This window comes from Apteryx rowi, unplaced genomic scaffold (assembly GCF_003343035.1).
Source record: "Apteryx rowi isolate R43461 unplaced genomic scaffold, aptRow1 scaffold_25, whole genome shotgun sequence".
NCBI classification, from domain to species: domain Eukaryota; kingdom Metazoa; phylum Chordata; class Aves; order Apterygiformes; family Apterygidae; genus Apteryx; species Apteryx rowi.
Window position 1 is genome coordinate 4378999 of NW_020448863.1, and position 27220 is coordinate 4406218.

General features: G+C 48.5%; 1 protein-coding gene across 1 annotated transcript; it reads left to right on the top strand.

Moving 5' to 3' along the window:
- The first annotated feature begins 3688 nt into the window (after nucleotides 1-3688).
- Nucleotides 3689-19837, top strand: SSPN (sarcospan). Its single transcript, XM_026066934.1, is given in 4 exon segments — nucleotides 3689-3811; nucleotides 3814-4185; nucleotides 14824-14910; nucleotides 19472-19837. Coding segments are annotated over 4 exon segments (948 nt in total).
- The last annotated feature ends 7383 nt before the right edge of the window (nucleotides 19838-27220 follow it).

Sequence of the window (27220 nt, forward strand, 5' to 3'; positions counted from 1 at the left end):
AGGGGTGTTATTTAACAGGTCTCTGGTGTGCTTAACTCTGGCTGCTCGGCAGCACCTAACACCAGCATACTTTTGGTCTCACATCACTGGGTTGCAAGCCACCCAGGGCTAATAGGGGCCATTGCCTTCGGTTGCCACCACTGCTGATGCTTGTAAGAAATACCTGTACAAATGTGATTATGCGGGAGCGCGTGTCTGTGTGTTAACCTCGGCAAACTCCCTTTATTTCCAGGGTAGAAGTTGCAGGGGAGAAAAGCAGAGATTTCTGGAGTTGCATGTAATGCTGCCTGTCCCTGTGGTTGTGAGAAGCAATCGAAAAGACTGTGTCATAGCGAAGCTGCAGCTCAGACCTTGCCATTTCCATGCTGTGCATCGTGTGTGCTATTTGACTTGTCATCGTCATCCAGTTTTCGCTGCCTTTTGGCAAGGGAAGGGATAGGAGCCGGCAATGTTTTACAGAGGACAGTCTCTGGCTATGGAAAAGCTGTGGAACATGACTCATTTTGTGTAAAGGACACCAAAATTACAACTGCACACCACATGGGAGATGGTAGCTGGGCTTGATTCAAAAAACATCCTCAGCCAGGAAGGGTATTCAAGCATGCGCTTCATTTAAGAACGTACTTAATCAGGGCCTTTGGGCATAAAATGGTAATGATTAGTCTTGTGTTGCCGAGAAAATCCAAGTGACATCCGGAAGATGTATTACTCTAGAAATTCTAGTGTTATTTCAGTGTCCTCATTTAATCTTTCAATTTCTAAAAAAGTAATTCTTTTAATTTCTCCCTGCTAGCCACTGCTGCAAATTCCTTCACAGCTGCTTTACACCCAATTGGTAATGCCAGGCGAGATCAGCAAATGCAACCTGGTTCAGATAATAATTACGGCAGATCGATCTGGCGCCTGCCTCTCTTCTCCTTCCCTGCTAAACTTCCCGGTGTGTAAGATGTGCGCATCCGACTCTGCAGGGCAAGCCAGCCACAGCACGGGAATCCCTTCTTCCCATCTTGTACACACTGTTTAATCATTCCAAAACAACAACAACCCCCATCCCCAAATTTTTTCAGTGCATTTGCTCACACTTTTTTCCCCATATAACTGCATATTGCTGCAGAGAATAAGTATGATGTATATGATTTTAAGTATGCAGTAAGTGGGTTTTTTTTTCTTTTTTTAATTACAAGCGACTGTCTGTATTTAACAGCTGATCAGCATCCATAGAGGTCCCCAAATTTGCCCAGCGAAAGCAGGTCAGCTGTCGTCTCGCTGTCACGTTAGTCAAATAACCCTGTGAGCAGTGGTGCGGGAAGCGCTGCCCGTGGCTGGCCATGGGGACAGTCCCTCCTTTGCTGCAGCCCCCAGGGGAGGCTGCRTCCTGCCCAGCACGACCAGCGCAGTCCGGGACCAGCGCGTTTAAGTGTCCTTAGAAAAAGCAAGCACTCCCGGTGGTGCAGCTGCTCCAGGCCCACCGGCTGCAAAAAAAGCAAAATCTGGTYTACGTTGCCCACATTTCATAATTACGCACCCAAACTTTTCAGGCCCTACGCAGGCAACGTCCTTGCAGCAGCCCAGACTTCCCCTGCCTTAAAGGCTCTGGATTCAGGACACATAGCTGGGATTTTCCAAGGGGCCACCGGAGGCTGGGGCTGAGGTGGTTTTCCCTGGGAATTATTGCAATTTTCTGCCTGCTGCCCAGAGAGCACAGCCTCATTTTTAAGACATTTACCCTGTAAAAAGATATTTAGGCACCTATTTTAAGAGAGCTCCTCAGCCCAAGAGAGAGCTTAGCAAGGGCCATTACTGGAGGCAGCGTAAACCCTTGTTCATTTTATTGACTTTGAGTTAAATCCTGCTCCCCTTCCTGAGGCAGTTTCTCCCTCCGAAGCCCATACAACTGCTGGCACAAATAAAGCAGGTGGCGACTGGCCCCTTTCCGAAGACGACGGTCWTAAATCCAGCTGTCAGCCTGAATCCAGGTGCTAAAATCAGGGCCGAAAATTTCCTGGAGGGAAAAATGCAGTGGAGATCTGGGGCCCAGAGGTGGGCAGGCGGGCGGATAGGAGGAAGGAAAGGAAAATCCACCCCAGAGCGGCAGGACCCTGCCCTGCCGTAGCGTTTGTACAGGGCTTGGAGAGCCAGAGGCAAGATACACCAGTAGGTGCAAACTGTTGCAGGGATGCGGAAAGAAGTGGATGACGGTGACAAAACAGCCTTGGTTAGAAGCTAGGAAAACTCAGTTCAGAAAGCAGCGCTACTAGGGAAGAGATTTTTTTTTTTCTATTTATTTCCTCCCTTGAGTTTTCTTTTCACTTTGCCTTTTTGAACAATCTGTCTTAATCTTCCTCTATGGATGCAGCGTGAAAGTTATGTGCACAGGAAGTGCCTGAAATCACTTTGTTTCTAGTTTTCTTTCTTATGTTCGGTAATATAAATATCTGAAGAGGATATTGCTTAACCCATAAACAAAGTGACATCATAATTTATTAATACAGAAGACACACTTTGTTGCTGTTAAATGCCATAAAGAGCTGGAAATAGAGCAGTTTCTCAGAAGGCATTGCTGATATATCAAAGGGAAGGTTTCCCTGATGCCATCTCAGCTTGGGTAAGAGCATTTCAAAATTTGGGTTATTCCTCCCCAAAGCACTTTGCAGCTCTCAGGGCCGGTTTTGCTGGTGATTTCCCCAGTTTTGGATGGCCCCATCCTGCCTGCCCCGCTCCCCCCCACACTGGAGGTTCCCATCGGAGTGAGCAAAACACAGGTGCTCAGCAGATGACCCCTACGGGAGCAGGACCTGCACAGGAGCACTGGTCCTCACTGCTGAGCCCTAGTCCTAAAACATGCCTGGTGGTGCTTCTGCAACTTTTGTACAAGTCAGAATTCCTTTTGGCATCCTGCAATACTAATTTCGATTTTTCTCTGTGTTAATTACACACTTTTTACATACTTAGTCCCCCCACCACTAAAATGGACCTATACACAGGTAACGTGATTTGGCAGGTGTATGAAACACCTACTGTGTGCCTGGTACTGTATGGATGCATACGCATGCTAGTAGAATGCATAGGAGCCAGGCACGATGCGTGTGCACCCACTTACTTCATGCACGCACGGACAGAGGCGCCTGAGCATGGCTGCGTGCTCCAGCACTCCCCAGCTAGACTGATTGCCAGCCCGCTAATTACCCTCGCCTCAGCTGTGCCGGCTCCCTGCCTGCTGTTGCTGCTGCACATCCTACACACACACAAACGGGCGTGCCCACACACATGGAGGTGTGCACACATGTGCAGGCTCACACACACGTAGGTGTGCACACGCACGCACACACGTGCATGCTCACACACATGTAGATGTGCACACACAAAATGTGCATGCTCACACACAGGGGTGCACACATGCACACACAAATGTGCATGCTCACACAAATGTGCATGCTCACACACACATAGTTGTGCACACACACAGATGTGCATGCTCACACACATGTAGATGCACCCAGATGTGCATGCTCACACCCATGCAGGTGCACACACGCCCAGATGTGCATGCTCACACCCACGTAGGTGCACGCACACTCACACACCCAGCTCGGCATGGCCGCACGCGCAGCCCACCCTGTGCGTGGCCTGGGCACCCGCCGGTTGGCAGTGCGCTACCCCCCTAGCGCCCCCCTCTTCCCTGGGCTATATGTGGCATTTAGACACTCCGACAATCTGCTCCAAATGTTTTCCATATTTGTTCAGCCTCCTCGATTCAAACACCAGGAACAACCCAGCCAGCACAAAGCGGAGCTTCGTGGGCAAAAAAAAACCAAAAAACCCTCGTGCGCCCCTCAGCGCGCACACGCACGTGAAAAACTCGAGTTCGCCAGCATGGGAAAAAAGGAGAAGAAACCCCCGCCGGGCAGCTCCCTCAGCAACCAGAGCCAGGCAGGGCAGGCGCCCGCAGGGGAGAGCGCCAGCGGCTCGGCGGCGGCGGCGATGCCAAAGAAGGAGGAAGGCGAGGGGGACCCCAAAGCGGGCGCGGAGGAGGCGCCCCCCACTTGTTGTGGCTGCCGGTTCCCGCTGCTGCTGGCGCTGCTGCAGCTGGCGCTCGGCACCGCCGTGGCGGTGCTGGGCTTCCTCGCGGCGGGCGTCAGCTCCTCCGTGCTAGTCAGAGACACGCCACACTGGGCTGGGATAAGTGTAAGCATTAAAGAGCCTTTCTGCGCGAAGTGCCCTTGCCGACGTGGGCGCCCGCTGCGTGACGCGACGCGGTGGACTAACCGCCTGCATGCACTGCACCCTTCGAGCTGGGCTAACCATCGCTGCCCCCGAACGGGCGCTCCCAAGGAATCTGCCGCGGCAGGGTGGCAGGACCGGGCTCGGGCGCTTCCCCGAAACACCCCACGGACCTTAAATGAAACGCAGGGCTGCTGCTCACAAGATGTGCACGCTAGCTTTTGCTTCACAGCGCATAGCGCCTGGTAATGCTGAAAAAGGCGTTTACACCACACGCTGCTCCCCCCCTTCCCCCAGCATGCCGTAATATTCAGGTTTAAGGAGCGCGTAACTCTGAACTTTTTGCTTGGCATGTTTATGGCAGCAGCAGGCAAGAAATGGCAGTCTTTCGAGCTTGCACCCCACAATGTGACGTGTTGAGGGGGAAAAAAATGCTGCAATTTAACCCCTTCCCTGCCCGTCTGCCGCCAAGGATCCCCCACGTGGGGAACGGGGTGCCCAAAAAGTGGCCGTGTGAGGGCGAGTGTTCCCTGGGGCTGGCCGGCCGGCCCACGCGCGACAGTCACGCGTGGCTTTGGGTGACAAAGCGCCGCTGGGAAAACAGCCCTCGAGCTGCTGCCCAGTGCCCGGCAGCGGCAGTGGGGCTCCGGCTCCTGGGGTCCGGCCCAGCTTGGCTGCCATTTCGGAGAAGGATCGGTGATCACCCGCCTAGGATATGCTATAGATGCAATTTAATATCCTTCCCCCCCCCCTCCCCCCAAAGGCAGCAGGCTTCCCGAACGTACACGCTGATGTGCTAGCACTATCCTGAGTGCTATTAGGCTGTAGGAAGTCCCAGGGAATAAATACCTGTTCAGGCACCGGGAGAAAAGCTTTCTCGGTGCRCTAGACGGCGACCATAGTGCAGCGCGTAAATGTACTTCCTTACTGGCCTGGGGATTACCTGAGCACCTCGACTGCTTGGGCTTGCTGTACGAGTCCTGCACGTGACTGCTGCGTCCCCGCGCTAAGCAGCCTGGCGCAGCTGCCTTGGAGCGGCACACCGCGCGGCCCGCGGGAGCGGGCCTGAGCCCCCCCCTTAACGGACTCCAGTAGCGTGCAACTCCAGCGCTTTAAAAATCTATTATTGAGGCCTTCTTAGCAACATTAGTGATGATAGGCCACGCTCATCCCCGGTGTATCTCCACTGGAATTACACCAGGGTGGATTTGACCCCGTGGCTGTTAATGGAGGATGACGGAAAAATGAAGGAAAATTGCCAATGTGCTATATAGACCCTGACTGATTGAAGGGTCATGTTTTTCTTCTTTATTAGCAGCAAAGCGGTGATACCGTTCTTTGCTGAAAATCGAGCGCTTCAGTGCGTGAGCATGAATGAAAAGGAACTTATTTAGAGAAGCGCCTCGAGTAAAATGTCCCCGAGGAAAACCAAAAAACCCAAGACAGTCTGGATTAAACTGATTCAACACCCGACCCAGGGCTAGCAGAGGCCCCAGCTGGGGCTGCCCAGCATCGCGTGGCACCTGCTCCCGCGAGCTGCCAGCTCGCTCGTCTTCCGCAAAACCCGGCTGAAACCTCCTCGTTTCAAACGAATTTCGCCTGAAATCCGTGGGGCATTAGCCAGAAACCAAAGGAAAGGTTTTTTGGACAGAAACCAAGGAGCCTAAGTGATTTGCCACTTCTGCTTCAGCTTGAATAACCTATTCCCTTTAAAGTGCCTTTGCTACCCAGCTAGGGATGGGCGGATGGGTGCAGTTAACCCTGCCAGGRCAGCACTCATTTCACCATCCCGCAGCTGTTTCCAGCCAAGCTGTCCAGGTCCGAGCCACCTCGCTGCCCCCCAGGAAGCCCTTCCAAGCGCCTGGAGGCGCAGCCGGGCCCCTGCTCCCAATATATCCCTTTTCCCTATTTCGAAAATGCTCAGGCAGCCTCTTCCCAAAGCCACCAGGGAGCACTGGGTTTTTTTTCCATGCGTTGGCACTGACTTGCTATGTAGCTTTGGGCAAGTTACTTAGCCGGGCAAAGACTTTGTTATTTCCCCTGCAAAGTGGGGTTAATAGTGGCTATCCGTCATGCTTTGCTTTGAGATCCTCAGATGAAAAGTGTTGCAGAGGCAGTATRTATTAATGGCGTCCTTTTCATTCCTTTTCATTAGCTTGTGGCCTTTTGACATCTAGAAGCCAAAATGGTGTGTTTCCCCTTAAAGATCTGCTCTCAGATTATTTCTCCTGTGATCAAAAGCAGAGACTATCAGAAATCTCACAGGCGTGCCTGAGCTTTCAGACCCTTTTTGCAGACTCAGCCAGTTAAGAAGGTTACAAAAATAGTCATCACAAATGATCATCTAGGTTGTTTATTGTGGAAGATATTTTATATACATATATACATTTTTTTAAATATACACATATACATGTTTTTAAAAAATCCAAAATTTTATATATATAAAAATATATATGCTTTGTGTTATATATAGTTATATCTTGTATATCTTATATTACATATTATATATATATCATATCATATCATACATAAAAACTCGGATTTTTTAAAAACTTTTCTTTAATCTGTTACCCAAGTGGATCAGGGCAACAAATGTGGATCCAGCTATCATTGATTTTACTGTGCACTTTGTCTTGAAAACTACCAAAAAAAAAAAAATTGTCTAGAAAAATTAGAGACACTGTCATGACATTTTAACCTCCAAATCCCCTTTGGGATTTTGTTTGCACCTCCAGGTAGCCCATTGCTTAGATGTTTGAGCCGTTCATCGCCATTTGTGGGTTGCAGATGTTGCTGGGCGGGTGTCTCCCCTGCCCGCTGGGGACATGCGGGGAGAAGTGCTGTGTGGCAGGTGCGGAGGGGAGCCACCGCTTGCTTTCTGGTGTGCTTTTGCAGGTGTAAACGCACCTGCCAACCGTACTCCTCGGGCACCACCAGCCATGGCTCCTTCACCTTCCCAACGCTGAGCACCTGCCCCAGGAGGGTGGACGCTGCCCCCCCGCCCAGGCCCTTCGGTGCTGCATATCCCCTGGCGTTTGCCCACGCCGCTCCCCGGCCAGGTGCCCCAAATGTCCCTGAGATCTAGCAAAATTGTAGCCGTGACTTGTTGCTTTTTGGTCACAACAGTCAAGCGCTGGCTTCCCCGAGTGGGTGGAGTGACTGGGCTGGTCTGGGACTTGCTGGTGCAAAAGGTGGACAGAGTTTTAAGTGAAAAAGCAATTTAATTATTCTTCACTTACCTGGAGCCTGCAATGTTCATGCTGTTCTTCCTTTTAAGTTTTTAAACCCTTTTTTAAAAAAGCTTTAAAAAAAAATTTAAGCGAATACTTTCACAGAAGGAAGTACTCTTTGCTTCGAGCAGCTCACAGTCAAGGATAGGACATCCCGTAATGGCTGGAAAAGAGCTCTTAAAAACTGAAGAAAGTTAGAAATTTTCTTTCTTTTTTCTTTGAGGGAAAATTAGCTGCGAGGGACAGTTTGCAGGAGTCAAGGGGAGAGAAAGAGCGAGCACGCCGTGTTGTACAACCAGGGAACTGTGCAAGACAACCTGCCCATACTGCCGGGCTGGCAGAGGAGCTGGCTTTTGTGTTTAAAAGCTCTTTCGAAGCTTAGTGCGATGTGCGCATCAAACCGCCGGGCATATCTATCTCCCAGCACGGCGTGCCCCTATCAGATGCCGATAACTGCGATGTTTGTTGAGCTGATGCATTTCTGCTGTTCCAGGCTTGAGAGCCTGACTCAGACGCTGGGTCTGGTCCCCAGCCCTGCCGCTGACCCGCCACGTGCTCAGGTGCTGTCCAGCCTGAGGGCCAAAACCAATAGCCCCACAGACCTCCGCCTTGCCAAGAGCCCCGGGCGGCTGCTCCAGCCACTCAGGGGGAGCCGAGAGGCACAGCCTTGGTGCCTTTAGGTTTCCAAGGTCTGGGGCACTTTGGGGCTGTAAAGTCAGTCTGGTATCCCCAGCCGCTGGGGAAAGCAGCAGAGCCCCTAAAAYTAAGCCGGACTTCTGCAACAGTGGAACATGGCATCCAGGAGAGGACAAGGTTGGGATTTCCCCCCCGCCGAATGGGTACAGGGATGGCAGCGCATTTAGTTGTGAAGGTAGCGCTCGGGGATCCTTGTCGTGAGATGGATGCTGAAAGGGTGAAACATTGTACCGGGCTGTGCTGTAAAGCGACATAAATTAGAAACTGGCATTAAATGCATCCTGATGATTAGCTGGGGTTGGTGAGGGATTTGCTGTACCTGTAACCGATCCGGTAATGTAAATAATATCAGCACGCTGGGTGTGGGGAAGCAATCTAAAGCGTGGGTTGTCCTGGACGATCCCCGGCAGTGAGGAGTCTGGGCGGCCATTCCCAGCGGAGCACCTCCCTGCAGCAACAAACGCCTCCCGCGCCACCAGCTTTCCCTGTYCCCCCGGCCGCCGCGTGCAACCCCTTTCCGCCAGGCTGGACACTCTGGATGCCCGGCGGTGGCCTGCCAAATATCAGACAAGCATGTGGGGCTTCAGGCAACCATTTCATCTTCCCGGAGGGGGTCAATAATTGGGAAGTCTCCCCGGCTCGAGCGGGAGCCAGCTGAGCCCTTTCCGTATTGATATATATATGGGGGCCGATTGCTTATTTAAAGCCCCTGAAATGTGCTCTCTTTTAAAGCCTGAAAGCAAAGAGACACTTTCTTGTTAGTCCTGGCCCCTTGCTGTTTTTTCTGTTGCAGCAATTGTGGAGGTGGCTTTCAGGCAAGCATCACCTCCCGTACCACCTCGCTGGGTTTCTAACTTTTGCCTGTTATTAGGGAAACCAATTTCAATTTTAAAGAAAAGGTGGCAGTTAAGAACTGGCACCATCAAAGCAGTTAATGGAAATTACGGTCATGCAGGCATCCATTTTTTATACAAGCTAGCTTCAATTAGCCATGGGCAAACATCAAAAGGTTTGGGGGACGACTGCCTTAAAGAAGAGCCTCCAAGTTGAGGTATTTAATTGAACCATCTCCAAAGTACGTGAGGCTCTGGATGGTATGCACTGAGGTCCATTTGTGGAATATACTTCTGTGGGGTTTCCAGGGCTTGTTTATAGCCAGGTCGGGATCTAGCACTAGAGCTGCATTCTGCAGAGCTCGCTGCCATTAAATCTCGACATTTTCTAAGAGTAACTATGCATCAATGTCTGATTTACTGAAGTCCATACTTTTTTTTTTTTTGATCAGGTATAGAATGGAAAACTTTGATGGGAAAAAATGTTGGAATTTCACCTTTCAAAATGGTTTGAGCAGGTAGCTGTGCTCCAAAAGTCTGTGTGATAACTATTCAAGTGCAGATCTAATATGGGACACCACTATGTTTTAGCACGAGAGCAGCCACAGCCTCAGCAGGAAGGAGGGAGGTAATAAGGGCTCCTGACTAGGCTATGCCTGTGCAAAAAGTCTAGGTAAGACTTGGAGGGGAAGTTGTCTGAACAGGTTTCCTCAGCCTAGGTAGCCTTTTGACCCTATCAGGATGATAGCTTTCCATAGCTTCATGGTCATGGACACATTTCGTACTGCAAGCCTCAGCCACACAGCAGCTTTAGCCATGCTACACTTTTCTTATTGCACATTATCTGGGAACAACATTATTATTGCAGCTATTATTTCTGGGAGTAATTTATATACAGCTAGGGTGTCCTTCAATCCAATGAGAAACCTGTAAGAGGGAATGCCATGAAGGAGTAATATTTCTCTGTGGCAATTTGACTTCTTTTACCTGTGTTAGTGAGACCCGGGCTTGCCGGAGGCTGATGAAAGCTAGTGGTAAAAGCAGCCTGTAGTACCTGCTTTCATTCTAGTCTCCTCGAACCTCATAAAGTGAATGAACATCCGTGTCGCTGCCTGTAATACTACGTACAGCTGTCTGGCATCGGAGGTGATCCTGTTTCATAATGGCAAAGTCAACAGGAAGGTTTTCTTTCTTGCATCAATGTCTGCGTCCCCCGGGATGTTTAATCTCTGTGAATTGCATGGTTTCTCTGGAGTCGAGGATGGGAATTAAGTCATTGCCATATCTGATAAGGCCAGTAATCCATCAAGGCACACATCTCATCTGATGGTAAGCCAGGGACTTCAGAGACATCTAACAGAGATCATTTCTTTATCCTTATCTTTCAAACAGAGAGATCCATAGTGACCTGAAGTGAGCAACTATAAAATAACTTGCCCATCAAGGAAATTTCTTCCTAATTCTGTTAAGAGTTGTTTTTTTCCCAGAAGCCTGAGAGTTTACCTTCTTATTTAAACAGGAACAGTCTGCCTGTTGCACCCTGGGTCTCAGCAATTATCCTCCCTTGTGTTTGCTTTTTGACCTGAAGAGGTTCTTGTAGGAGGTTCTTGCTAACCAGCCTATAGGTAAAAAGTGGATGAGTTATATTATGCCTGTGCGTGCGCGTTTGCAGCGGTTGTCTTGTGGTGTGGCGTAGGCCCAAGATGCTCCTTTGAACCAGATTTTCCCTCCTTCCTTAATCTCTTTGTGGAGGTTTTCAGCTCTCTTGCTTTACCAGCCTCAAGGACCAAGACTTCCAAGACGCCCAAAACATCCTAAGAGGAAGCATTATTTTGCTGGAGAAAGCCACCTATTTTATAGCAACATTTGGGCTAAAATAGTAGCAACAACAAAACAGTCTGACAAATATACAAGGGAGAGATAGAGACAGATTAGAGCAATCTGTGGTTTTGAAAGCTGTCGAAATAAAGCAAACCACATTAGTATGTCAGTGTGCAAAGCTAATGAATGCAAACCGCAGCGGAAATTTGTGCCCTACATGTTCATGTTTCCCCCAATTATGTACATYACATAACCATATTCATCATTACCGTGTGGGCTCCCCGTATCTCTTATACACCTTGTGCTTAGCCCTTACGCGGCCAGGCACGAGGGAGCTGCAGTGAGCTGCTGACAGGGAGCACGGACCTGCTGCCTCCAGCCTCCCTGCTCAGACGCAATGAGCTTTGCCTGCATGCCAGTCTCAGCTCTTGGGCGGCACTGCCTTGTCACAGCTGCTTTTTCCTTCTGGAGATGGTGAGCTAATTTTCTCACCCACAATTATTTCCAGAGCTGGGGTTCAGTTTAGTGGGTGGGAAGCGGCTGGCTAGTGCGGGGGGAGGTTGACACCGTGCTGGCTCCCGCACGGCCGCCGTGCCTCAGGGTCTGGCGTAGTGGCTCAGCACGGAGATTTCTGGTGTGTCGACGTCCTGGCTTGAGACCCGTCTTCCTTACAACCGCTAGGCCATGTGCATGTACAGAGAGAGTCCATTTGCCAAAGTCCCTGTGGTCCAGGCACTGCACTCTGCGAAAGACCCAGAAAATACCAACTCCTGTTTTGACTGTGGTTTAACACAAAATTGATTCTGGAGTCACTTTCTAGACCTCGGATGTTCCGGCCTAATGGAAGGCATGTCTGCTGCTTCCCACTAAAAAGAAATAGTATTGAGACTTTTCAAGAGTATAAACTTCTAATTTTTCAGCCAGCTCTAGTAAGTGACTGGTTTCACCAGCTTGTGAACTGGTGGATTTCACAGCGTATGCAGTAAGCAAAATTAAATCTGTACCCTTCCTAAATACATCTGTATCACATTCAGGTCTTTTTCTAGACAGGACTTTTCTAAATTTAAATTCTTTCCTTGGATAAGCTTTCATGTCACCACCTATTCAGCAAAGGGTGTGTTTGTCTGGACAATTTTGAAACAAACTTGAAATGTACTCGGTCTAAAAGTGTATATTTCTAGGTTTGCAGATAAGGGATGTAAGAGCTGATCTAATTAACTGTTCTTCGGCAGCTCTTACAGAATCTATTTTATTTGTATAACAAATATGCATCGACTGATGGCAACGGAGTGCCAAGGCAGTTCAATTGTGCTTTATGTTGTATACTTAGTCAATAAGGCATGGGAAGTGTGCCTTTCACGCTGGCCTATTGCAAAGGCTATTGAACCACCACAACGCCGCAGCACCGAATGTTACTTAACAGTCAGCATCGGCCGCATCCATAACACGATCTAATGCATCTGTGCTAGTCACTTCTATAGTCATCTGCTATAATGTAACTGTCTTAGTCACTTAGGGGTTCATAACAAATGTTTACCAAAGCATTTTTAGTTATTCTGTTACACTTCACAGGCATAAATCAAAAGCGATCTATTAATAATGTATAAAATAGAAACACACAAGCTGTTTTCTGTATAAATGCTCCACACTTCAGTTCGCTCCAGTGAGGGAATTTACCTTTAAAGAACAGAAATGTAAAACGTATATGGGTCATAGTCCTCAGCAGCGTTGCTTTTTACCATTACTCAAAAATATGTTTGGCGTTCTCTTCTTCACATCTCTGGTTTAAAAAAGTGTTGGTCCACTGTTATAAAAGCGATAATTAAGCCTTCTGAAATACCCTGCCCAAGCCTTGCTGGAATCCCGACCCCATGTAATCTTTTATAAATACCTATAAAATGTGCCTCTCCAAATATCTCTGAGCATGTTATTTAAATCCCAGAGGAACCTTAGAAAGTGCAGGCAGGATGGAAATCCTTTTAAATGACACTCTTTTGTATCCTTTCTGGAGAGGGAGGCCTGATCCTGGTGCATGGAAAGCCAGCAGCGTTTTTGTCAAAGTTGTACAAGGCTCCACTTCCGTAGCACGCAATGGAGAGAGAAAAAATTTCTGGTTTGTAACTAGAAATGCCACCGCTCCTATCTCAGCTGCATCTGCTCTAAGATGAATGATTGTCTGTGGGCTGCGTGCAGGGCCAGGGCGCGTTGCCGCCAGGGAGGGCGCGAGCAGACACCGTCCCGTGATGTCTCGCTGGAGCGACCCGGGGGCAAAGCTGGCCCTCGRCACACGCTAGTGTAAATGCCCACCAGTGTAACTGAGGCAAAGCAAATTTGATTTATTGCTCCTAAAGAGATCCTTTGAGCACCAGATCCTGCAAACGCTTAGGTCTGGCTCTGACGTGAGCAGCCCCTTTGATTTCACGTGGACTTGAGCACGTGAAGTTAAACGGGTATCTAAGCCTTCTCTCATTCGCACTACAAGTTCTTCACTTCAGCCGTGACTGTAACTGGGGGAGTTTATCATTTGGATATTACTCAAGATATGATGTCCTTAAGATTTAAGTTTTATAGCAATGTTAATTGAATTAAAAGATTAATACACAGTGCAAGGGACCAAGGACATGGGCAATTAATCCCGCAAAATAAAGTGTCTGAGTCACATAGACGCACTATAGAGGGGGAAAAAACAGTACTGAAGGACCTTTGACAAGAAAGGTTGCTTTTTCCCCCGACGGCCCTGTCAGCTATTGCTGTCAACAATAAAAAGAAGAAAACAAATAAATTGGAGGCCATGTGTAAGTCATAGGACCAGAATATAAATACACATGACATGGAAAGGAGTAAATAATACTGACGCTTTCTTTAGAAATGTTTTCAGGCAATACTTCCTATCTGTGTCTTACCAAAATGACATGAAATAAAACTGTATGAGGAAAAGTGTTATTAATGACATGGGTTCTTGAGGGACATGACTGGCCATACTTTCCAAAGCACTCTTCCTTAACAGGCCTACTGTCTAGCAGCTCACACTGACAATGTCAATATAAAGAAAAGTTTGGTATTTTATTCATAAAACCATAAGAGGAATGGGTTTAACCATGACTGTCTACATGCACTTTTCCATCCACATCAAATAGTCCCCTATAAAGCTCACCTCCTCCTGGTTTTTCCCACCACCTAGCCCAGGTGGTGCAGCGGGACCCAGGAGTGGAGTATAGGTCTGCTAGGCAGAGCCCCGCTGCCTGCCAGCTAAATATCCTTGCTTTCCAAAAGGCAAGAATGTGCATGCAGCCTGGCAAAAACCATGCGAGAAACTCGTCGGGAGATTAAAGGAAGAGGTGATCAGATTTATACTGCTGGCAGGTGCCGACCAACACAGCAGAAATGTCATAAATCAGTGTAAAAGGCTCCTTCAAAAATTTGAGGCAGGTTATTTTCAACCTTGATTTTAGAAGGTAAAAGAAAAAAGGAGGTCTACTGATGGAAATTATCCAGTCATCTGGGAACCGACCCCAAGCCTGAAGTGAATGAAGGGCCCAGCTGAGTGCATGAGACCTTTGGCTGCGCTCTTAAAGGTTGCGTTAAGGTCCAGCTGCACTAAGGTCTGCTGAGGACTCTGGTGTGGTGGTTCCCAAACCGTGTGTGGAGGCTGCTGGGCAGCCAGCACAGGCTTGTGCTGGGCCACCCATCCTCCTGGTCCCCAAACCAGGGACATGGGGACAGGGCAGGTGGCCATGGCCTTGGGGTCTGCTGGGTCCTGTAGGTCTGACTTCAAAAAGCCCCTCTGAGCACGATCCTCCAGCTTTTCGTGCCCTGGTGTCTATAAAGGGGAGATTAGAGCTCTTCCCTCCTCACAAGCACATCCAAAAGTATAAGGTTCACCCATTTGGCCATGGCACCATCTCACATGCTTTGGCTTAAATACTTCTTGGGTTGCAGTGCTGCTAACATGGAAAGGAGTTTTGGTTGAAAAATATGTATTTTTTTCAACTTTGACATGTTTTGCATCTCCTTCCTTGCAGGTCTGCGTGGTGTCCTTAGTCGGATTTGTTATGCTTTGCATTTCATACCAACCTGATGAGAAGACATGCATGCAGTTCACAGTAAAGGTACCTAGACTTTTTTTTTTAATTATTCTTTTCACCCTCATGTCATTAAATACAATCAGAAAAGTTGATACTGGGGATATTTTTAAGACCACATGAAAAGAAGTGAGAGTGCACCTGAAATGCAAGAATAGTTTTCTGGTATTTTCCAGTCAGATAAGGAAGAAACTGCAGCCTATAAAGGGGAAATTCTTATAATAAATATTCTAAAATAGAGCAAGATAGCTTTTTATTTGCCATATTTTAAGACTATCAAAGATATTCAGATCAATGGAGCTAGAATAATTTGGGAAGTGTTCAGTGAAAGATGGGGGGTTACTGATTAAGTAGAGACATAGAGAGCTGGTAAGCAGCGGTTTGGGATAAAACGGATCCATTTAAATCAAGTTTTACTGTACCTGTCTCTGGGTATTATGTGATCTAAGAAGCAACTCAGCATCTTCTCTGCAGTTTTGCTCCTCACTACGAAATACAAAACTGACTGTATGGGCACAGGTAAATTAAAAAGGGTGACTGGAAATCTCTCCTACGTGGCAGCCTTCTCGGTCAGGAGTGAAGAGACGGTGCCTTAGCAGCCTCCTTTAAGAGCACAGCACCTTGTGTCAGGCRCTAGCAAACTCAGGAAAAGCGTTAGCAAGCCCCAGGGACAGGCATTTTGCCATGGAGGAAATTTCCTGCCGAGTGTAGCGGGAGAGGCAGAGCAACCCCGCACCACGTCCCACTGCAGTCCCCAAACCACACCGCATGGGTGCTGAGGGGCAACCAGAAAAGGCATGTCCCCAATGCTTGTTCCAGTAGGGATGTTTTTAACACCATTTATCTCGGTTGTTTTCCCTTATTATTATTATTTTGAGGGCTCTTGATATTTTGCAGGCACATAACAACCAGGAAAAATACCAACACACACAACCCAAAATAACAGTGATTATTAACTGGCAAAGGAGGAACAAAAATCAAATGCAAGGAATAGATTTTCAAAAGCTGGCATTCATCCTCTCTTAGAAATTAGGCCCCAGTGTGTCTTTTATGCCTCTATAAAGCTCCTCCTGTACTTATAAAAAGAAAGGGAGACGGAGAGCAATGGTTTCCGCACTTTGATTGCATTTCATTTCTTGTCCGGGCACCTTTGCCCACGCAAGTAAGCATTATGGCTGCCTGGGGAGCTGCTGGGATGGGCGGCAGCTGCCACGCCAGGCTTTTTATTGCTTGCCCTGCAGCACTAAATGGAGCTCGGCAGCGTTCAAACAGGAAGGGAGTCATCCCTCGTGATGGCAGTGGCACGCCGTTTGGGGCAGCCCGGCAGCATCACCCATAGCATTACTGCCAGCCCTTGCAGTGAGGGAGCTGCGCCATCTCTCCCGCAAGAAAATAAGCATTTTGGAAGGGCTCCCCAAGCAATGCAAAGTGCTTTATTTCTCACGATCTGTCGGCAGTGGAGCTCAAGCCTACCTCAAAAGGCTTCTGGCTCAGTGAATAGCCCGTGGGCTGTTACCTCCCAAAGAATCCTCCCCGCCCCCCCCCCAAATGCCCCATCACAGTGTTTCCGTTTTGCATTTGTGCCACAAAACTGGGTCAGACCCATGCTCTTCACCTCTCCTGCCCCGTGTCCCCCTCTGGACTTTACACTTTCAGCAATCTCATTGCAAGGAAAGGCAGGAAAACACACCTCTTTTAACCAAAGTAGCCATGGAGGTTCTCCTCCCGGGATCCGATCACATTATAAAGGGAAGAGTCTCTCCCTTGGCAAAAAAAAAAAAAAAAAAAAAACACTTAAATTCTTCTGCGTGCTTCCTGGCACTTCGTATCTGCTGATCTTGACATGTCACCCTGCTCTGATCACGGCATCTCCTAGGGTACCATGCAGCCCCTGGTTGCCTGCCCATCCCATCCCACAGGCCCGGCCGTGGTATAACCTGCTCACAGCCTGGGCCACCAGGACCTTTGGAAAAGATCCCTGCATCCATTTCTGTTAACCCCACCGATCTCATCGCTAATAATTAGGGTGAGCMTTTTCCCTGAAGAACCTGATCCATCTTAGATGATTTACTTTCTTTCTGGCATGCAGTAAAACTATTGCCAGCAAACACTGCTGAAACATTTTTTGCTTCTGTGAGGAACCTGAAGGAGGATGAGCTGCTGCTCTCTGACCTCGTCATATGTTGCTTCTTCTCGCTTCCTTTTTCTCCTTCTATTTAAGCAGCAATCACAGTGCCTATCTCTCTGAAGCTGTTAAAACTCATTTTTCTAGTGGCAAACTCTAGTTCGTGGGCAGAACTCACCACACGGTTGTATTTGCCATGTTGAAGTTGCCTCTAGGTCTGCCATACGATTACTCTGCTGATGGGATCTCAGCACTCGCTGTCTTGTGCTCCTTCCCAGGCAGTATTTGCATTTGCCTCACCTTTGATATTTGGAAATGTGTTTATTTTCAGCTGCTCACAAAGAGAGCCCTCTGCAAACATCTGAGGAGGATAATAAGCTATTTGGAAATTGCCCTGTGTCCCCACGCATCTCTGTTCGCCCCTGCTGAGTGCTGCAAGAGCTGCCCATGTATTGTGTGCGTTTCAAAGCCATTTCCTTCCTTGTAGGTACCTATCAGGGAAACGCTTGCTGCTGTACCTGAAGTGCAGTTTAGGCTGCTCCTTTCATGCTATTTGATACGCACTTTGGCTAGAAGTTGGCAGCTAAACACAATACCTGCTAAGGGAGAATCAGATGCACCGTGTAGTTTCAGCTTAATAGCTCAGCTACTGGTCTGAATCCAGGGGACTTCCATCCACTCTGCTGGGGACACCGGGATGGTGTCTGTGTCGGCATCACAGGGCAACGTTTGGCCCTCAGAGAAGAGAAACATTCAGTAGTGTTTGTCCATTTTCCCCATAAAACACGTTTGCACTGTCTTTTAAAATACCATCATAGTGCTACAAATTACCATATTTTTATTTAGAGGGTTCTATTAATTAGTAGCTCTCCCTTTTCTGTGTGTTTTATACTAGTAGGTGTCTTCTTTTTCTAATTTCACCTTTGCCATGGACCTTCACCATGAAAGCTGCAGGGGTAAAGTAATTGCATTTAATAAAAGCCACCCTCATTTTGAAGCTGCCCATGGTTTRAGGCTGCAGGGGAAGTCATTAAATTTAACAGTAGCCAAGACTTGGAAATGAAGATCTTGCTGTAAGAATTCAGTTATTTGGGGGAGGAAATGTATATACTTCTTCAAGCCCACCTACTTTTTTTTTTCAAGCTGACAACTGAATGGGAAGATTTATTCACACTGTAGATAGTGGACAAATACACCAAGACTGTAAATTTTATCAAGACGTACAAGCTTGGCATTTCAAGGTCATAAAAATGCTTTTATAGTGATAGTTTACTTGTGGTATTGAGGTTAATAAATGAGAGAGAGAAAGGGAGGGGGAAAAAAAGCTGTTGTTTAAAATAACAGATTCCCAGACACGCCATGTGTCTGACAGATAAGACACCAAGCAAAATAAATGTTTCTGCAGTGCTGAACAGAACCAAAAAAGATATTTTGGCTAAACACAGAATTTGATTTTAATATGCATTCACACCTGTTTTGCATGCAGCGCAGCGGCTGCCATCTCCAGCTGTTGAAGGTGAGGAAAGTCCATATGCTGCGGCATCCAGAGGTCTCCAGAGCCACCCCAAGCGGCACAGGCTCTGACTCACTGCGGGGTCCCACGTGTTCATGGGGGTGGACTCCGCGTAGCGGCACTTGATAAAAGCCACCCTCACTTTAAAGCTGCCGCTGGTTTAAGGGGTAGGGAGGTTACAAATAGGCCCCTCTGGCATCCTGGGGCAGCCAGGAAACGGCAGGAGCTTGCAGCTCTTTCACGTGAAAAGCTTCTCCTTCATGTCTAGGGGCCAGGTTTGGGGAGCGGATTCAGCCTGGCCCATGTGTCCCCAGGCCGCCTCGCGTTTCCATTTCATGGGGGATCCTGGGGAGCACACGGGCCGGCCGCTTTTGCTGGGCCGCAGACTGGGGATCAGACACTGAACTGCCTGGTTTGCAAGTACAAATGCGATTTGTTGGGGCACGCAAACCAAGAGCTGGGAACAGCACATGAGCAAAGCTGCCAGAAACACCTACTTCTCAGCGCAGCCTGGGAAAATTAACATGCTAGGCCAAGCCTAAGTCTGCTTAGCTCTACTTCAAGACAACCACACTAGTTTATCTCAGCTGATGATTACAACACTAGCCAATGCAGGTCCAACACTGGAGGAACCTGCTCCTGCCAGGGGCCTCCTGGCGCTGTAGAGGCAGAGATTTCCCAGCGTTCATGTCGGGCCTTAAAATTACAAGGCAGTGCTCCTATCAAGCATGCAAGGCAGATATACCAGTTCTTGGGATGGCTGTAACCTGCTGAACTTTGCCTCACTGGGGACTTGCAGCCGGCTTGCAATTTTGAAGCGYGCTATGTGCAGGTAGAACATTGAATGCACGCATTCCCTGTAAAATAAATGTGCATGCTTTGGTTCTATGCTCCTCCTTCTCTGGGTAGCTGGAAAAGAGTGTTTTTTTCTCTTTTTTGCTTTCTTTCAGCTCATGTATTTTCTGCTGAGCACCCTGGGTCTGGTTGTCTGTGTTTTGGCAGTGGCTTTTGCTGCACATCGTTATTTACAGATGACGTGGTTTACCTGCGACACTGTCCTCAAGTCTTGCCAGTGCAAAGTGGACACGGAGGACCCCCTGGGCAGGACCTTCGTTTACCAGGACGCGGCTGACTGCGGCAGTGTCACCAGCACGCTCAGCCTGTACTTACTTCTGCAGATGGTTCTCAACCTGATCGCAGCCCTCGTGTGCCTGTCTGCGTGCTTCGTCATGTGGAAGCACAGATACCAGGTTTTTTATGTGGGCGTTCGGTTCTACCCATTAATGGCTACTGAAGGCCAGCAGCAGAAAGTATAGGGTTGGGGCTGGGGAGGGAATGAAAAGTGTCAGCGTACTGCCACCACAGACACCACAAATGGATGAGTGTTTATGAGATTTCTGACAAGGAAAAACATTCACAAATTTTTAATGAATATATTTTTCAGTTATTTTAAGAGCAATGCATGTGGCTGCTATCACGGAAGGCCCCTGGTGAGACTACCTAGAGGTCACATAAAGTCCTAAAGATGCAGCTGCACAAATACTCACCAAAGAGCATCTTTAATAGTCATAGACAAACTGAGAGCTTAAAAATCATTGGAAACTCATCTGCAGGGCCATAGCCATTAAGACATAGGGGCCACTTCCTTCGCTGGTGGGAATCTGTTCCTTGCCTTCAGAGAAGCTGTACTGATTTCTACCAGATGAGGATCTGGTCCAAACTGTTTAATTATAATTATGCCAGTCACGCTTAGGGAATATATTGTCTCTTGGATTATCTGGGTATAATCCACACTAACCTGATGGGGATTTACCATATGAATATGTACCAAGGGAGGTCACGACCTCTTCAAATGCAGACCAGCAGCAAAAGCGAATCAATTGATGACTATGGTATAAAATATACAGTATATAGATAAGATTTCTGAGAGTGACTAATGATGTAGGTTACCTAATCCAATTACTAATTAACAACCAGTTAGTGGGTTGACTAATGGTGATTTGTTGGGCCCCACTTGAGACCCCATACAGGGGCCTGATTTCTGAAGAACAAGGGCTCAGCACTTTGTGAGAAAAGATCAATGTAAGAAACCTTGAGCTGAGCTCCTAAAACAGAGGCCTCTAAATCACTAGTCACGTTAAAAACAGTGTTGACACTGTTATAATTGCAGGCTCCCAAACCCGGCGTCTAGCCAGTTCCACCAATTATACTCAAGGCACAAAAGGCCWAATGCATTTTTGGTGTAACTCCTCTGAAGACAATCAGCCTCACACACCAGCAGTGGATTTGGGCCAACAGCCCTGAAAGATATATCCCTGCAACAATAAGTTTTTTTTAAAATGGGGTGGAGGGAGGGAAGCAAGAAGAGACTGCCAGTCTCCCAAAGACATCATTTATAATAATGAGGGCAAGAGAATAATGATTTTTTAATAAGCAGCACAGAATAACAAACTACTTCCAAACAGTGTTTTTTCACTCCAAAAGYGTGGCCTCTAAAAGTGCTTTACGTGTAATTAGCCCTATACCGAGACAAACAGGTTGATTTGTCCCTTGAACAGTCAGTCCCACTTGCACAGCACGAACTGCCTAGGTGCAAGAGCAATCCCAAACCTGCTGCATGTTGCGCTGCCTCCCAATGTCTGCGCAAAGGCAAGGCCGGGGATGCGCAAGCCCTGCGACAAGTAGGGGCTGCCAACCTCCACCAGGGCTAGGGTGCCTCCGAGGCGGAGTAGGACAGCAATCACACATCAGAAAGATTGTGCATTAGCAAGGAGGAAGAGAAGAAAATTTCTATAAGGCTTCAAAAAAACACAGACTCTCTGTTTCTGTAGCAAAAATAGCCACCAGTGAGTCAAAAAGCTACTCTGGTAGAAAGCTAGCTGTGTAAATAACTCTAATCCTAACTGAGAAGTATCTTCCATCCTGGGTTCACATGTCTTCCCAGTCCTGGCCAGCACACTCCCCAGGTCAGAAGACCACATCATAGTTAAACCTCTTGTAGTCCACCTCGAGCACTGCTAGGTGTATTTGTTCATGTTTTTGTCACTGAAAGGGCTTCTAGAGTAGATGTAGCTTCAGTCACCAAGGTGCTCTCTGCCAGGATGCTAAGCGAGGACCTTTGAAAATKAAGATTTTTGAGACCAGCTTCTAAGCTGCACTTCAAAATAACAAGCACTAGTAACTGTGGCTGCAGGGGCCGCATCTGCAAGTGTGGCCATTTGCTTGCCCACATGACATTACCCATATGAAGTCCTCAACCTGACCCACAGCCATCCTCAGATCAAGCTGAGATGTTGGTGACCTGTGCAGGAGGCCAAGCATGGTGGGATTTGGCCATTGGCTTTGGCGAGGGCTCTGTGGCCATCGGTGCGATGCTGGACACAGTCCATCTCCTGACATCAGAGGAGCTCACTAGAAGTGCTGCTCGTGGATTTGTGGACAGACTAGCTTCCCATGAGAGCTGTATGCATAGGAATGCCTCCTACGTGACATATACACAGATATGAGCTTGCCGTCCATCCCTCAGAGGACTCCAGCTGTGCTCACTGGAAAGCTGTTGAAGGGTAGGACAAGATCCTCAGCGCACAAAGGAATATGTTCCTCTGACCTATACTCAACACGCTCATTCCTTCCTCAGCGAATTACGTTCCCGTTCCTGGCACAGCCCCTGCAGGCACAAAAGCTGCTCTGCCAGGCCAAAAATGCAGGCTCTGCTCTAGGCAAAGAAGATAATGAGAAGTGCAAAAGGGACCTGGGGAGGCTGAGCAAGAGCTGAGCTTTGGGGCTTGCTCCTGCCCCGTCACCGGGAGCTGCGCTGTGCTGTCCGGGGAAGCGAGAGGAAGGCTTTGCCAGCAGAGTGGGGCACATTTCCCACCATGCCCCTTCCCAAATTCCCTGATGTAGTCTACAGAGGACCTGGGCTTTACTCCTGCCCTTGGTTTCACTGGGAGGCGGGTACCTGAACTGCACCAAAATGCACTTTGGAAGTCGCTCCCTAACAAAGCCGGTCTGCCAGGGTGTCCTGTGCCAGCGCCGGAGGAAGGCTGGGACTGGGCAGAGCGGTGATGAGGGACGGAAACAGACCCCTCTGACCCATGTTTCTATTTTAGCTTTAGGAAGTGAGTTACTTTAAAAAGGGGAGGTTTAAAATACTGAGGACTGCCCAGCACAAAACCAAGCGCTGCTTTGTGCCTTTTGCCGGTAGATCCTGTGCCGCCGTGGGCTGCAGACAGCGGGTGCTGCTGGTCTGCCCGGCTGAGCTGCATTTCCACCAGGGCTGGACTTTTGTCTCTCTRATCCTCTGACCTCCGTCTCACCCACATGTTTTCATTCCCCATCTCCCACAGTCGGCTGGGCCCTGGGATCCCACAGACCCACCCATATTAGATGGGACCGAGCTTGTACAGCTCACCCAGCCTCTGCCTCCTGGATTTACATCTCCTGGGACTCCTCTAGAGCACTACAGACACAGTGATGGTGATCACGGCATTGCTGCGAATGATTTCATACAACAGAAGGAAGATATTAATAAAATATCCCGTTCCGCTTAGGAAAGTGTGTATTTTAATAACAGCGCACCCTCTGCTTTTAAACACCGCCACCGAGTTTGGGCCCTAATCAGTGCGTTGCAGCTTAACCCTTTGCTCTGGAAGAAAGCAATAGTCGTCATATATTCTACTGACATTTTAATGCCTAGTGAGTAAATATGGATCATTTTGATCTAGCAAAGAATAACTTCTGTATTTCCTCTCTATATCTCAGGAGCATAAAATCAAAACAGAGGGGGGGAAAATAGGAAACTGATGATATGGTAGTTTGGGAACCAGTTTTCTCCTGGGTATGGTTTTACAACACATATTTTGCTCAGATCAAGAATTTCAGAAAGCTTTAATTAAAGAAGTTTCATCTACCACGGCATATTCAGATAGCACCAATCTTTTTTCAGTGTCAGAATTCACATGGCCTACTCTTCAAGAAAGGTTGGGACTTAAAGTCTAGAAAGTAAGAAGATGTTGAAGAAAAGAACTTTTTTTTTTTTAGTCCTGGAAATTTATTCTCTGGATAAATTCCACAAAATGGGGTAGGATTAAACCACTCTGGACATGCAGAAATTATGAAGGCCTCTGTGCAGTTTACTCTCAAAACCTTGGTGTGATTCTCATTTGCACCCTGGCCACTCTACACAGTTTTCACAGTGTAAAGGGGTTGTAAAGATGTCATCAATCATTTTTACACCTACCTTATGGCCATTTTACACAGCTAAAAGGGCCCCTTGTGTAAATGAGGACTCAAGCCCCAGAGAACTGAACAGAGAGGAGATCCTTTCTATATCGGCTGTGCTGAACCCTCTAATGGGGTCCTCCACAACTGGGATATAACTCTCCATTGGATTTTATAGCGTGGCTTAAAGATCATCAGACTCAATTAAGCTCAGTTCTGTAAAACTTTTCCAGCAGCGGGGGCTGCAGCCCCCCAGTCACACGGCTGGCTCCCACGGATTGTGCGTGAACAGCAATGATGTTGCATGGATAAATGYGTTTTGTTTTGTTTTGTTTTCAAAAGGAGAAGAAGCAACTACCACTTTCCTCTGGCTTTGAGGCATTTTGATGTTGTGCTATGCAAATAGGAGAGTTACAAATAACGGCAGCGAAAAGGGAACTGAGACCCGGAGCATCACACGGACCCCAAATGTTACCTCCTAGACGCAACCAGGAGCCAAGGTGGCAACTGTTTCCTGCAAGCCCTAAAAGCACCGAGCACTGCAAGAGGGGTCTCTTCCCTCTCTGCCAGCCCGTAAGCGAAAGCGGGCTCCAGCAGAAGGGGAAGTGCGGCACTGCGGCGAGGCGCCGCGGCGCGGGAACCAGCAGCCGCCCTGCAGCCACCCGCGCGCTCGGGCCGTGCCTTCACGTGATCGTCATCTGTGCCTCGCCAGCTCTGGCCGGCTCCGCGTGGGCACCGCTTGGAGCCGTGCCTGAAAAACAGAGCTGCCCAAGAGCGCTGCAAACTGCAATCAACTCACTGGGCCTTTTTTTTTTTTTTTTAAATTCACGCTACCAAGCAGGGCGATATTTTCTTCGGGGCCTTTTAAAGCAGAAAGCACGCCACTCGCATGTGAGAGAAGCCGCGGTTCACGCCCGCTATATTTAGAAAGCCAGGATGTCATACCTCCCCTCGAAATTTTCATAGTCCCCTGCACCCCACCCACCCGCACGCAGACGCATGCTTGCGTCTGGAAAATGTTTTTCGGTATTAGCGCAGGGTGTTGGCTTAGGGGGATTCGAGGGAGGCGCCGAGGAACAACAGCAAAGCAGTCCTCGCGCCAGCTGCCTCCAGCCGCCTTAAGGGAGCTCCCGGTAGGCACCCGGCAGCTCCCAGCCAAACCCGGGCAGTATCTGCAGYGCCCTGGTGCAGCCCCGCTGCATTCAAGGGTCTCTCCCTCTGCCTTCCCGAAATATAACTCCTGAGGCAGGGCCAAGCATTTATGACAATTATCCATGCCCTCTGACATTTTATATTCGTCTGACTTCTTTTTCCTGCGCTCGTTTTCACAAAGCTGTGCTTAGATGAGCGCAGGCTTACTAGCACCCATTGCAAGGTCCCCATTAACATTCATTTTGGTGCAGGCTCGTGTTGAGCCTATGCAGTTACCACATCAGTGATTTTTTTGCTTTTTGCTTCCCCGTGACCTCTTGTAATCACTAATCAGTAGCATTTATGCTCTGCTAAATTGGCTCTGCAGTCAAGTATTATAATCAACGACTGCATCCACAAAGACTGGGCTGCATTTTTATTTTGTTTTTGATACCTGCTTTCTATGCTTTTGTCTAAGGAAACAGTTGAAACTCTCAACAAAAACTTTAAACCTGTTTTTTTGGAGGTGGGGACCCTTTTTTTTTTAAAGCAAATATGGGTAATGCATCCATCAATTGTTAATATAATGCTTTCATGTTCCACAAAGCCACCTTTGCATTAGAGCACAGCTATTAAACTGTGCTTAAAGTGACTGACTGCAGAGAGCTCGTGGAGCCAAGAGACATCAAAACTCACAAATTACCATCTACTTCACCAAACGGGCTCTCAGCAGACGAGGGCTGATGCTCATTTGCACTCCGGTATTCCTGCCACGGGCCCCGGGACAGCATGTCACACGGATGTCAGGAGGCTGTATGAGCGCGGGAGCAGGGATGGAGCCAGGAGAATAAGCTACAGAAGGTGATTTGAATACACACTTATCCTTCAGTCAAATATATTATGAATGACAAGTGCTGGGCTGACCTCAAGCTACTGGAGATACAGAGAATGACACCGATTAAGGCATTAAGAGCCCTGACTGTCTTGGAAATGGCAGATTTGAGCAAGGCAGGTTTTTAACCCCATTTCACTCTCTGTGGCTAACGTAAAGAGATCCCTGTTTTTAAATGGTCCAAAGCAGGTAGAAGAAGGCTTTCTTCATATTTCAGAATGGGATTTCTTTTTCATCGAAACTAAGAGGAGACCAAACCTTTCCTTGATTTTTTTCCACTGGGCTGGCTGGGGCATCACTCCTGAGTTTTCCTAGGAAAAAACGCTGTTGCTCCAGGACACCGYGCTGACGTGGCCCTGGACGTCTGTCCCCAGCCGTCTGCCAGGGAGCCTTGCCCGCACCTGAGGACAGAGCCTGGCATGGGGCCGGGACAAGCCTTGGCATCGGCCTCTCTCCCTTCCCGGCTCCGTAAGCGGGGATGCCCYGCAGCAGGCGGGAAGCCCTGCCTGAAAAATAGCGCCAGCTTCTGCCTGCAGCCCTGGGAGAGCTCCCGGAGATGGGGRCGCCTCGAGTGCGCAGCAAGGCACGCAGGCGAGCCTCGTGCCTGGTGCGGGGCGTTGCATTGAACCAGCTGGATGACAGCGCTAACGGGACCTGGTTGCACCGGCCGAGCTGCAGAGGGGTGTGTGGTTTCACAGCTGCTTTTGGCTGGGGGCTGCCGAAAAAGCTGGCTCTGCCCCTGCCCCACCACCCCTCCAGGCCCTTGGCTGTGTTTTCCCCCACTGCCCTGGTTCCCGCAGGCAGCCAGTGGCTCCGGGCACTGATCTGACTAAAAATTAACCCAGGAACAATGACTTAACATAAAACAATGACTTTTCCAGCCAGATCGACCCCCTGTCTCAGCTGCCCGCCCGGCCAAACAGCCACCGACACCGGCACCGGAGGGCCGGGGGTGGTCTGGGGCTCAGCTCCGTCATGGGCGTGAGTCAACGAAGCGCTGCGCCTGGGAGCGACCCCCAGTTATATTAACTGTACTGGTCACCAGGGATTTGGTGGAACCACTTAAGGAGCAATTGCGATGAAAATAATTCAGAACAGCCATTTGCACTTTCCCTTCCACCTTGTGAGCACGACCTGAAGGGCAGTACGCAAGCAAGGAGAACCGAGGGAAGCTGGCCGAAGAGCAAAAGTTTCCCGTCTGGTTTCGCTGTCCAAATCTGCCACACGCTGAGAAGCAGAGAAACAGCATCAAAAGTAAAGCACCAGAAATTAGGCACGGCAAACTCCTTCGCTTTTCATTATCCAAGGCATTATTAGCAAAAGAGGTCAGGCATTTAAAAACAAACACATACATATTGGGTCTTCCCTGCTGCTACAAGTCTCACAAACACCAGTGCCTTACATCAGATGGGGACCCAGCCAGGCAGACATTTTTCTGATATCCTTCGCTGTCTCC